Raw genomic sequence first — 13,800 nt, 5'->3', positions numbered from 1 at the left:
GACTTTGTAATGCGCATATTACACAGAGCAGATTCACTGTTTCCATGAACATCCTGCTTCACACTCACAGTGAACATCCACACCTGAAACCTGCCTTTTACAACCACTGAACAGCTTTACTGGACTAGTTGGTGGTTAAATTACCCACTTTGGGGCACCTTAGTGGTGGTAATAAAGAAAAGGTAAACTCTCCTCTGTAATGTTGCTGGTCAGTGTCTTTGCTACATATTTAAGAAACGCATGTTGGAACAGACACACCAGGAGTTAGTCACACTTCAATTGAGGCTTTTTATATTGACGGTAGATGGACAGTGTTGGGGTTGGAGCCCCTTTTAAACATAAGGCCTCTAATTGTATTGCACTGAAAGTAACTGGACAAATAATATACTGCACATGAGCAGACTCTTGGTATCTTTCTGCTCTGACAGGCTGCAGCCATCTTCACCATACTGCTTGTTTTAAGGAGCCTGTATTTGGATTGAGGTCAGGTGACTGACTCAGCCAGTCAAGAACATTCCTCATTGCTTCTCTTGTGCGTTTGTTTGTGCATTTCTCTAACATTTAGGCATGTTATAAACCTCAAATTCACATATTCATTGTTTCATTTACAAATTCAATTTGCCGTATTAAAGTCAAAACAATGAAAAGTCTTTGACAGCCTTAATACTCTCTGACTACACTGTATAATAAGTGAATGTGGGCTTTATCAAGTGTTACTGGCAGGAGTAACAAGGGAAATGCTCGGGGCAAGGAGGGAATTTTGATAACTCTGCCTGTGAGAGAGGCCCAGGGGCAGGGGAACGACTGAAGAGAAGGAGGTAGGAGGAAGGAAAGGGAGCAAAAATGAAGGAAGGAAAGAAAGTAATGAAGCAATGAGCACTTTAGACGAGTGCCAAAAATGACCATCGGGAGTCAATGACGGTGCTAATATAGAACGGGACTAATGACATGGACATTTATTTTATGATATGTTTAATGAGAGATAGAGAGAGAAACAGGCAGAGAATGAGAAACTGATTGTGTGAATGTAGTGAGTCCTCATGCAGACAGAAAGATAAAGAAAGTAGGGAGAAAGAGGACCTGTTTGGGAGACTAATCGTTCAGTGAGCCATCAGGACCTCTGTGAGTTTGCTTATAACCTCCCATCTGCAATATCTCTTAGAAGGAAGGTGGCATCAACTGGAATGAGTTGAGTTTTCATGCGTGACACTAAATAATAGAGGTGTGTGTGTGTATATGGAGGAAGGTAGGAAATCAGTATGCGGCAGTGATTTGTGTCTTTCCATCCATATCAGTGAATTCTGCCTTCCTTATACACTCTCAGAAATTCATAGACACATACACATGCACACCACCTCCCCCATCCTCACCGCCTCTTTCTGCTTTCCTCTCTGCAGGCCTCCTTGGTCCCAGGCATTTCAATTTGTTTGCGGTAATCGATCTCGGCCTGGCGCGTTCATATGTATGAAAATGAGATAAAGCTTCAGCGCGGTGGAATTAACTTTTCTGCCCCCCATTAGGCATGGCGCTTCACGAACGCAGGGTTCCAGGAGGCAGTGTCCCACTGCCCCAACCCACCTCCCCCACACGCACAGGCTGGACCTCTGATGCAGCCTCCCCCTCCCCCCTCCACCCACCCTCCTTCTCCCCCGGTCCCCATTACCTCAGAGGGATGCTGATTATTCACCCCAGCACACGCGCAGCTTCATCACAATCTCTGCCACCACTGCAATCACACTCAGTCAGCTTGACTGCTACACATACCTACCAGCCTTGACAAAAACATGCACATGCAAAGACACACACACACACACACACACACAGACAGTGCACATAGTGTACATATCAGTCAAGCTACAGATAATGTATCTGTAGCCACAGTCACATTAAAAGATGTGCACACTCCCTCGCTACAGGGACTTGGATCCTTTCAATCCATTCTCAGTGGTTGAAGCAAATGCGTATAATGTGGAATTGCAGAAAAGAGCAAAAGCAATAGTATGCGAGCCGTGTTGGCTCATGGTGGTGTACAGGTACTCACACACAAAGACTCATGAAGTCATGAGGAAACATGGCTCAAGCAGGAAGTTACACAAATACAATTCATGAAAAAGGTGGCTACACGCTGGCACAGAAAGCCTCAGTAATATCTCAGTGCGTCTGTTGCATTCCCTCACGCCGATAATCAGAAAATCTCCAATCTCCATTTTTGCTGCTCAGGCACTTTTCACTGCTGAAAGGTTAGAGAACAAATGTAACGCCTGTCGCCGCGTCGTCCCTCGCTCTCCCCCCCCCCCCTCTTTCCAACATAGTTTCCTGCGCCTGTTTCATTTCACCCTCACTACGCTCGGCCCTAGCGACCGCATCTGTGGAGAAACATATTTACACGGTGTCACCGCAGTGATAACAGCATTATATTTTTCAAAGTGGCGAGAGACGTACATAAACACAAGTGTGTCGTATAATTCTGTATTGGATTAATTTGCAATTTCACATGCTATTAATTGCGTCAACACTTTGAAAGGGAAATTCCATGAATTGCAATCTAATTAGAGGCTAATTTACTTTAGCATTGGGGGCTGCTTTTCTCTTCTGTTAACCACATTTATAAACACTCAATGAATTAATAGTGAATAGCTTGTGAATTACGTCCTGTGGATTTATGACTGCCAAGCGTAATTGTTTTTCCTCTACCCCCCGTGTACTCACCCGGCATGCATGTCAAACGCTGGAGGAGAGGGAGAGATGGAGGGAGAGAGACAGAGAGAGAGAGAGGGGTCAGAGAGAGAAAGGAAACAAAAGAGGGGAGCGCAAACTTAAACAAGGCTTTTCCTCTCTGTGTGTTCATGTTGTACGATCAGTCACAAGCTGCTGACAAGAGAGTCCGCTCGATGCCTTCTACCCCTCCCGTATCATCTTCTCTCCCCCCCAGCAGTGAACTGCTTCATGTCAGATATGGGGCAGATTAATAGGATGTAGCTCAGCTGTTATGAATGACAGTTCAGTCTGTGCTTTTACGTGCATGTGTATATATGTCTGCATAAGGGGCCCCTCTCACTCATCCCTCAGGCTGTTGTCAAACTGGAGTTCGACCACAGAGACTCCATAATATTCTGCCAGTATAGTTTGATTTGATGAGATTGCCTTAATTGTATACAATATGATATTACAATGCCTTTTCATTAGACTTGGCTTCTTAAATTGCACGTTTTAACCCAGCATGGGTTGTTGCTATCATTCCCGACGCTCTAATAACACTGCAGCTCAGGCTGTGGGAGACCATGTTTCTTAAAGTTTAAGACACCTTGCATCATCCTACATATCTATCAAATTCAAAAGGGATTTAACCTCAGGCAGTCGTTTGCCCCGAGGCGCTGACCTCAGGTGGAAGTGCAGTATGATCTTGTTAAAGCTATATAGTCAGATAGTAGGTTAGCAACTGTTAGGGCTAAAAAAGCGCTCTCGGCATAACTCTGTCATAATCCTGACATGCAGGAGAGACGCAGCTGAGATGAACAACCACAACTGGAGAGAGAGAGAGAGAGGGAAAAGGGAGGCTGGCATGGAGAGGGGGGGTGGGGGCAATAATGAGATGGAGAGGGTGGAAGAGGCGTGGCATGGGAAGAGGTCACAAGAGGCAAAATAGAGGTACGTTAGGCAACTGTCAGTCTCTATGGCAATGGGGCGTTATATAGGAAGGGTGAGGGGTGAGAAATTTTTCCTTTTATTTTGTGTGTGAGTGAGGGAGTTTCTGTTTTTCTCTACTTATACTGACAGATGGGACCTCATAGAGACGCACCCACATGACCCTCCCTTGTGTGTGTAAACACTGTGACTAAAGCGTCCTCTTGGTTACCGCGTCAAAACAACCAAGACGCATTTCTATGTGCTCCTGTTTACCAGTAACATATAACATAATGTTACAGAATGTTACTACCAAATGGATTAATATCACTGTCTTCCATTCAAATATGTATTAATATTTGGAGAATATAGTCACTAAGTGTGAGGGTCATAGACCAAATGTAATAGCTAAAAATGTTCAGTGTCATATAAAAAAGAAATGCTCATGATCTGAGTCCAAACTCATGTTGTTTTCAGTGTTTGCACTTTCAAATTTCTTTTAACTTTCCAGTTTCTTGGACAAAACTTGTTTCACTAATTTCACATGGACCTTAGCTTGTTAACACACTCTAAGAGAACACACTGACACACACAACCGCACACCCATAAACTGTAAAACCCATGTAAACCCACTTTAAAACATGCTGTATTTCCTTACCTTCCCTACCTTTTAGCTCTTATTGGATTAGGGAAAGGCACCATTGTGTAGATCATATAGGCCTGTGTGTTGTGTCCACCCCCCCCCCACCCCCCACCCCCTTTGCTATAAACATGGCTGCATAATAAAGTGGCTCTGCAGACAATAGACAGAAGAGATGTGGGAACCTGCACTGCCTGGCACTATGCACAGTTGTTCTTACAATAACAGATAGATTTCTCTCTGCCTTGTGTGTGTGTGTGTGTGTGTGTGTTATTTTTTTTTTTTCCTTCATCTACGCTCACTTGCTCTCTTATTCTTAAAGCTATTGCTCTTTCTCTCACCCTCTCTCATTGTGTGTAATTAACCATTTAGTGTGAAGATGGGCTGTAATTAAAAGTTTGGTGCAAGGTTGCAGAGAGCGCCTCAGCTGGAGGGTTTAATGGAATTTACAGTGCACTTGTTACAAATGCTTATTTAATTGGCTCTCCTTTTCATCTTCAATTAGGGGTACTAAGGCCACCACCACATAAGTCTAAATTTGGTTTCCACAATACAACTCTCACTTGCACTGATTTCCTACGAAGGGATATTTCCAACAGTATGTTTGCTTGTTTTTATCTGTATGCCTCATATACCAGTTGATAAGATCAAGATTATATCCAAAAGTTGGCTATGTTTAAAGTTGATAGGATTTTTGGCTCCGTCAGTGTAAAAACAAGGCGTAACAGAAGATTTTTTTTTTATTTTGGTTCGCCACTGATATTCTATTTCCTGCCATTATCAAGTCAAAACTTCCTCTTCCCCAAAACTCACCCAACACTTTGGCTCTGTAACACAATTCAGAAATAGTCAGTAAAACTTTCAGTTTGTAGATATCTTAAAAAAAGCTAACTGTGACTAGATATTTATGTTTTTCTATGTATGATAGTAGAAGCTGCCAATTAGATAAAGTAGAAAAGGTCTCCATCACATTCCAGCCACAGGCCTCGCTCTGAGCAGCACTTAGATCCAATATCATCAAGGCAATGACCCAGTTTAACTCAGGTGTACAACAAACAGCATCCCTAACCTTAACCATGTCAATTAGTCATAAGAAGAAACGACATCAACAGCTGTTTCTTTGAAGCTGCTACTCATCCAGTTGAGTTCAGATGCAATAAGCTTGCAACCTCACCAATTTACTATGTGCATTTCATTCCCTTTCATTGGCAGTAAGTGTAACCAACATACTCTTCACTTTCCTCAATTAATCTTTTATAGACGCACTCTCATCGGAGGGATTTCCCCCACTTTTCTCCATTGTTTTTTTTTTTTTTCCCTTTATAGTCCTTTTTATGTAAACCCCACCCCTTGAAAAAGCACTCACAGATCCGTCATGGATTAAGAAAAGATCTCTCTTCCTCTAAATGAAAGATGTCTCTCTGTAAATGTGTTTCTTCAGGGCAAAGGGGGAACTGTGTCTCTCACCTCTTATACATTCAGACCGCCATTTTTGCTGTCTGATTTCCAGACGTGTGCACACACACACACACACACACACCCTCCCGCTCAGGAGACCATTAATTCTCACTGATACACTTGTTAAATACAGATTATACAAAAGACGGTTACATATTACCCAGCTGGAGAGTGTTAGAGCAACAGTTTTCCATGAAAATGAGAGATTATTTTAGCTTTTTTTTTTGCAAGCATAGAATAATGTAAATGAAAAGGTTTGTGATTTTAAACACATCACGATTCATGTAGAGAAACTTATCAGTGATTGTGCAGAGGAAATAAGATGTGGTCATCAGCAACAACATGAGAGAGTTGTAGCATGGATACACTCTTGTTACTACAACAACACACAAACAGGCTGAATGAAGCTGTGTGTGTGTGTGTGTGTGTGCGTGTGCGTGTGTGTGAGAGTGAGGCATGCGTGAGCCAGGAAAGTTGTCTGTCTGTCTCTATCTTTCTTCTGGGTTCATGTGCTTCCTGTACCAGACTGGAAGCTATGATAAACGGTGAACTGACTGAGTAACACCCATATGGGGCTTTTTGACCAAATTGTCTAGGGAACTGAACTCATTTCCTTTTTGTGTGTGTGTGTAAGAACTGCAAAGATTTGGCCAATGTCATTTTTCTAGCCAGTGAGATATGAGGTTATTTTTTGACTGTGATGTTTGTTTGACTTGATGTCAGAAAGGAGACATGCAGAGGTGGAGTGCTTTAATGAAAATGACTCCAGAGCAGCAATCATCTGATGCATTTATGTGGTTAATTTCCGCCTCGAGTACGTAACCGCAACGAAAAAGTTGAGTTTTGTTTCCATCACTGTCTTGCTTACAGACTAGTTGGAAAGTTGGCTTCGCAAATGTCATTTAAATTTCAAAAATGTTTTAACGTAGGCGATAAATTGATACTCGGAAAAAACCATTGTGTGATATTAGTCTTAATGAATTTGGCATTAACGGTCGCCAGGCTTGTGTTTGAGCAGTCAGCAACACGAAGCAAGAACAAACTGCACCCTGAGGGGCAGAGAGACGCCAAAAAGTTTTCACTCGGTAGAAAAATTGAGGTTGAGAGAGATGAAGTTGACGGAGTTAAGGGGGGAGAGATTTGGAGTGGAGAGACGGAAGATTAGAAAAAAAGGGAGACGGAAACAAGACGGGGGGCGGGGGGGGGGGGGGGGGGGGGGGGGGAGGCAAAAACAAGAAATGAGGAATGAAGATGGATTAAGGCCCAGAGGGAGAATAGAAGACCAGGTTGAGAGACAGGTAGGACATGGAGAAAGAAAGAGCAGTTGGGTTATGGAGCAGCCCGCTGATGGAAAGACAGAGGAGGAGGAGGAGGGGAGGAGGAAGGGGGGGGGGGGGTTGTTCTGAGTAGGAAGGATGGAGAGGAAAGGGGGCAGGGAAGCATGTATTCACCATCCTGCTGTCTGATTGGTCCAGGGAGCGTCAGGCGGGCTGAGCTGAATTTAATCAGAGATGTGCGTCACCAGCTGCAGTTCCAAGCCAACAGCCAGCCAGATACTGCTAGAGGGGGGCAGGCTCACTCACTCGCTCTCCCTCCCTCCCTCTTTCTGCATTTGACTAAAGTCTCATCAGAGGAAGGGGGTGCAGAGAACTATAAAAGTGTCTTTTTGCATGTATATGTGGTGTGTAAAGTGCATTTTTATATTGTCTAGAAAGATACAAAGGCGTGTGTGGAAATGTGTGTCTGTGAAGGACACGAATAGAAGAAAAGAAAGAGGACAACATATGTAGTTCTCTTCATGTAGAGGTGTCATATTTAGAATTTCTGTCTGTTTCCTCCTTATTGCTGCTCTTTCTGTGTGTCAGCAGGTAGGCAGCCATCTGGATTAGTGTTGCGCTCACTGAGAGGGCCTCTGTTTTTAGCCGTGCTCTTAGACAAGCTCTTGGCAGGCGCGGTGAATACCTCTGCGTTCTCAATTTACTTTAACCTCCAGTGTGGCAGCATTGGCCTCTATGTGTGTGTGTGTGTGTGCGTGTCACTGTGGTTACTTGCCAGAACTGCAGTACAGGACTGCTATGAGAGGAGTTCAGACTCCCACACTGGACAGACCGAAGCTTTAATTAACAAATTATTTCGAGCATATTCATTTCCCCACTATCTCTCGGTTTAAAAAAAAAAACAAAAAAACCATTCCTCCTCCCTTCTCCGTCTCTCTATCCCCTCCCTTTAGTGAAAGCAGTCTCAGCTGTTGTGTCGAACGTATCCGTCTAGGGACTACAGAAAACAACATCATCAAGTATTCATCATGCATTTACCCATGGACCAAGAAACTGTAATTCACAGCAGCACTTAGGTCACTAGCTATTGGCAGCCAGTATGAAAGCAGCTATTTCTGTGCAGCAGGTAGAATACTCTCACCAACATCTTCCTCAGCTTCTTCAATAAGAAGTATTCAGTGTATAGGTCAGGAGTGTGTTTTTTTTTTTTTTTCTTCAGTCTTGCAGCACCCTGGAGAGGAAACTTCAGCCAAGCCAATCTGTTTGGTTTCTAGCTATCCAGGTCCCGCTAATAATAACACCTTTCACGGTAACGCTCAATTAGACGGCTGGCTGGTCACCGGAACCACAGGGAAAGGGGTCAGGCTGAGGCCAGACCAGCAGGGAAAGGTGTGTGTGTGTGTGTGTGTGTGTGTGTGTGTGTAAAGAAAGTGCCGGAGAAGAGAGCGTAATGAAGAGGAAACGAAGTGTCTCCATGTGTTTGTGTGTGTCTGTGCTCAGTCAGCAGAAAAAAATATGACCTTTTCAGAGAGTGTGTGTCTAGGCCAGTAGCATATGTTCAACAACAGGCTGCATGAAACAGTCAACTTAAAGGGGTAGTGCATCGCCGAGATACAGCGCGGGGAGACAAATAGATGCAACTAAATGTCCTTTACCTCCACTCGCTGAGCACTAGTACAAGACACACAATTGAAATTACAGAGATCTCATGAGAACGTGTTGAAACTTCGAATGTGTGACGTTATGTTTTTTTGGAAAAGTCCTCTTGTTCTATCAAAGACTGCTGACATAACATATTGTCACATGTGCTGTTGAAAAAGACATTTTGCTCTAACAAAGAATTGATTAAACTGGACTACCATCCAAGGAAACATCACTGTTGGCTGATTTCAATTTCGGGACTTCCTTGTAAAGAATAATTACAGCTCCACCCTATTGTCCGCTGGCGGAACAACCCAGACAAATATAATGTCTGTTACATAAAGGACTAATACTGAGTTAACCCCGACATTAATACCTTGCTACCTGCATGTGTCTTTCTGTGTGTGTGTGTGTATGCCTGTGTGCCTGTGTATTGTATCCATCCAGTGCCAGAGCCTGCTCCCACTAAGCCCAGTCCCGGCCCACCCTACCACCTCCACCCCGCCAGCCCCACGCTGCCCCTCTCCTCCTCCTCCTCCTCCTCCTCCTCTTCTTCTGGCAATGGCAAGCGTGCCTCCTCCAATAGCCAGCTCCCGACTCAGACTCCCCCTCAGCAGCAGCAGCAGCAGCAGCAGCAGCAGTGCCAGTCGTCCTCTGCCAGTGCTCGCTACCCGCCCAGAGAGGTGCCCCCGCGCTTCCGCCAGCAGGAGCACAAGCAGCTACTGAAGAGAGGCCAGCCACTGCCTGCAGGAGCCCTCAGCGCTCTCACCCTCTCCTCCTCCTCCTCCTCCTCCTCTTCTTCCTCCTCTGCGCCCTCGTCGTCTTACTCTTCTTCTTCTACGAGTACCAGCAGCGCTACCCCAAACTCTGCCGTGTCCGCTGTGGGCAAACGCCACCCAGGTTTGTGTGTAAAAACAAACAAAAAAAAAAATGCCCTGAAATAGACTTCTGATCATTTTTTTTTTAATTTGGATGTTTTGGTGGTGGCTGTTTGTGAATTATTTCATCTTTTTTTTTTCGGTTTTTGTGCATGTTTGCTATATTTTGGCTACATTTCATTTTAACAAGCTCAGCAAATTTACCTTTAAAATCTAACATTCTGATTCAGTATCAACATATCTTTCTGTTATTCAAACACTAATTATCTATCATCCTGGCATATTGACAAATATAAAGATCCATCATTTAGCTTCATGTCAGTTTGTATTCTGTTTGCCTTGGAACAGATATGTGGTATGCAGAACAGTATTGGCTAATATACTGCACTGTAACCACAATGAATTATGATGATTATGGTCATTGTGATTTAACAGCACACTTTCACTTCCTGTCAGCATAAAACAAGCTACAACTCCCAAATTATGTGGCTAGGCTGACCAAAATAAAACCTAAGACTCAAGTCTCAGATGTTTTTAAATTGGCATTTCTTGCTCTCCCTGCTTTTCAGATGTTACTTTCTTTGGCCGTCTGAAAGGATCTCTGATAGCTATATGCTTGTTCCCAAAGTAGGTCTGTGCTGTTAGACTGCGCAACTCTGGATTGCGGTGCTCACAAAACTGCCAATAATAACTCCGAATTCTTTCAAAGCCGAGGAAAACTGTGTTTAGATGTTTCAAGTGAGAAGAACATGGTTCCCTTTTTTTTACATACACACACACACACACACACAGTCAAACCTCCATAGCCAGTGGTAGCCTTTTAATGAACTCACCGGTGGCCACCCAAGATCACTAATATTGAACCTGCCTCGAGGAGCCCATCGTGCTTTAGATGGTGTGTATTTGAATGCAAGCATGTTGATAAAGAATGATCATACAGCTGTGGAAAGCACCTTTTTTTTATTTCCACACTCAAGATTTCCTGATTTTCGTCATTATTTCTGCTTTTTTGTGTTTAAATAGCAACGGCAATCATAATCATCTGCTTGATAAGGTACATACACACAAAGGATGGCAGCACCTCACGTCCTCTAATGTGAGAATAACTGTATTTCACCACACAATGTTTTTATGTTCAGGTTTTTTCGAGGGGGAGCTAGCATGAGCGTCTGCTTGCATCTTTGTCGAGTTTCTCTTCTCTGTTTGCTCCTTTGCTGTTCTGTGCTGCCTTTCATTACTGACTCAGATTTGCTGGGAGAACACCAGGCAGGCGCTCGGTAAACAAATCTGCAGCAGCTGTGGTTCATGGCTAGCTAGTCGGCAAACTACAGTCCCCCTGCATCACAGAGCCAACGGGTCCCTTTATGCTCTCTCTAGTCCATGTTGCTCTTGTACTCGGGCCTATACCACCGATCACAGGAACAGTCAGTGAATGCCTACTTTTTGCAAGTTGTGCCTCATTTACTGGTACATATACAAACAGATTTTATGGGGGTATTTTAAATGTATTCCAGCATGAACTTGAACAATTGAGACCAGATTTGGTAATCCTGCATTGATTCTGCGTTATCCTTTTTATTGCTTATTAGCTCAGAAGCTGAGTTTTCTTTTTTTCTATTATATTTCCTCTCTGAGCTCAGCTGTTTAGCGCAGACTTTCCTCAGCTGTGGGCCAGGTTCTAAATTTGGCTGCTGGCTTAACTCACTCAAGAGAAGCAATACCTCTAAGCCTTTAGGAGATTAGATTTAAAAGAATATATTTCCCCTTTGTGCTCCAAACTAGTTAAGATCCCCCTGGTTGAGTGTATTAACCTATAATGTCCTAATTATTGTCCTAGTCTGAGTCCAGCAGTTGTTGTCCTGTTTGGCCTTTACCTCACCCTGATTTTCCCAGGGGCCTCTCAGTACAACACAGCCTGTGGCAGAGTAGCCATTGGCTAAGTTCCCACCTCTTTCCCCTCTTGTTCTTGTCCCAAGGGCTTCCCATCTCCAGCCTGTTCTGTCCCGTCTACTCGGCTAATAGCCTCAAGCTGGTGGCCCTGTGGTTGCAATGATTTTGGTATACATAATTTAAAAAGTTGAAGATATAAGCTTAAGCCTCTGTTTATCCCAGGACATTAGTGCTTTTGTTGTAGAATAAGCTTGAGATATAACATGTTATATATAACATGCACATCGTCTTCATCATAGCTATGAAAATGATTTATAGAATTTCTAAAGTCTAAAGTTGTCCAACTCTTCTCACAATCATCATGGTGTTACAGACACAAAGTTTCCTTTCTCAGTGTAACTATAAGTCAGGGATGAACTCTGATCTGAGGGCACTTTTCTGACCTCTCTGGTGAGGTCACCACGGCCCAAAGGGGTGTGATGATGTGAAGGCTCCTTCACACAGATACTCAAACATTTTTGTTGTTGTGCACATGCAAACACATGAACATAAATGTAGAGACTGTGCAGCAGTAAGAACACACTAGCCTGACCTAGTTGTGTCCTCTCAGATCTGTGTCTGCCTTGCAGGCCAGCTGGCTCAGAGTTTAAAGGGAAATTTATGCACATACACACACACAAATACATGCATAGGATATACTGTATATATATATAGATACACTGAATATAATTAATATATATCAATCTTAATGTTATCTCAATGCTATTTTGCTTCATTGACTCTTGATGCTTTGGCAATATTGTTGTCACATTCATGCCAATAAAGCAAATTTGAATTTATCAGACCAGGTCATAATAGGTTTGTGCAAATCATGTGTGATGTAGAACATTCCTACAGGCTATCCACACACATCACTTCATCTTCAAAGTCTCTAGATTCAAGGGCATTCACGCCACTCCCTCATAACCTCCGCTTATCCCAACACCCGTTTAATTGTCCCCAACACCAGACAGAGACCCCTGTCCCCCCTCTCCCTCCCTCCCCACCCCTCCCTCCGTCGCACCCACCACCATCCCCGTCTCTCCAGCTGACTGGGGACCATTAAGTAGTCCGGAGCAGCCAGCAGCCGTCCAGACTGGCTCCCCCAGTAGCAGGTGCTGGAGTGGGGGTCTCTTAAGACTGTGGGAACTGCAGCCCAACAGCTGTTTGCTGGTCACCCAGACAGAGCATGTTGCCAGAAGGCGCACTGCTGGGTGCTGTTAACACACTTGGCTCTTTCATTTAGACCCTTCTGATATGTAGGTAAAGTGGTTGAAAGTGGGACAGAGTTATTTTTACTAAAAAATTGGTCGACTGAATGAGGCAAAAAAGATAGTGCATCTTTTTTTTTTCAAAGGCTTTGTAATGTAACTGTAATGTTAAAGCGCCGTCTCATTCAAGTGCCCTTCTTCAAATACTCTACTATTAATATGTAAATTTAACAAATATTTAAATATGTTATTTGTATGTTTTTGAAATCATCAAATAATCACAAGACTACCTGGCCCCTAACGAAGCCAGGGAGGTATAGATCGCCCCATGTGCTCAGGCTGTGACTCACACACACACATACACACACACACATACACACACACACACAAGTGAGACAACCCCCTAGTGGCTTCATTAATCCAGCCTCTGTCAGGGAAACCAGAGAAGTCACCATCGCTCTTCTATTTTCTCTCTTCTCTCAGCAGAGGTAAACAGACATGAAGGATGAGCTTTTAAACCCTCCTGTGACCATTCTCTCATTCTTTCTTTTTTCTCCTCCCTGCTTCCGGAAAAACAAGTGCTTGCCGTCTTTGATCCAAGTGGGCGTAAAGCTCCCCCCTCAAAGAGAAATGGTGGAGGTCTATTTGGGGACAAAAGACTACTAAACATCCCCTCCTGTTCTGGCTCTGGTTTATGTCAGCCCACAGTTTGCTCTGAGAAAACCGAGCTCAGTCTGAGCCTCACAGACAAACTCACACGAACTAAGGAATCCATTTATTGCCACACCATCTCTCCTATTCTGCTCATGCTTTCTCTCTCCTGTTCTTTTCCCTCGCCACTGCGAGTGCCAACCCCTCCCCCCTCCCCCCCCCCAGACTCTCCTCCATCTCTCCCTTCCACCCCTCTCTCCCTATTTCTGTCACCCTGCTTTTCATTCAATTCAAAGGGGAGGGAGGCATTTAATTCTTGGCTACCTGCCCATTTATATGATGACAGCTAGTCTCATTATCTTGGAGCTCATCTCTTGCTTATTTCTGCTTCAACTCTTGTCAAGCTGGAATCACACGGCTTCACTGCGATGTTGTCATTTTTTTTTTTTTAGCACAAGCGCGGCCGCTGCGCTCATCATTAGGAAATGTTT

The 13,800-nt window shown here is 43.9% G+C and overlaps 1 protein-coding gene across 3 annotated transcripts in view; it reads left to right on the top strand.

The window, feature by feature from the left end:
• The window catches only part of LOC122978760 (trinucleotide repeat-containing gene 6C protein-like), a 56,228-nt gene that overhangs the window by 16,425 nt on the left and 26,003 nt on the right, over positions 1-13,800 (top strand). For 2 of the 3 annotated variants that reach the window (XM_044345732.1, XM_044345735.1), the window contains exon 4: positions 9,088-9,540. The exons of the other annotated variant lie outside the window; for it this stretch is intronic. In XM_044345732.1, the coding sequence (XP_044201667.1) occupies positions 9,088-9,540 (453 nt within the window). The remainder of the gene's footprint in view (positions 1-9,087; positions 9,541-13,800) is intronic. 3 annotated transcript variants of the gene reach the window in all.

This window comes from Thunnus albacares, chromosome 3, assembly GCF_914725855.1.
Source record: "Thunnus albacares chromosome 3, fThuAlb1.1, whole genome shotgun sequence".
NCBI classification, from domain to species: domain Eukaryota; kingdom Metazoa; phylum Chordata; class Actinopteri; order Scombriformes; family Scombridae; genus Thunnus; species Thunnus albacares.
The sequence above is the reverse complement of the archived record's forward strand: the minus strand, read 5'-3'. Positions and strand labels throughout refer to the sequence as shown.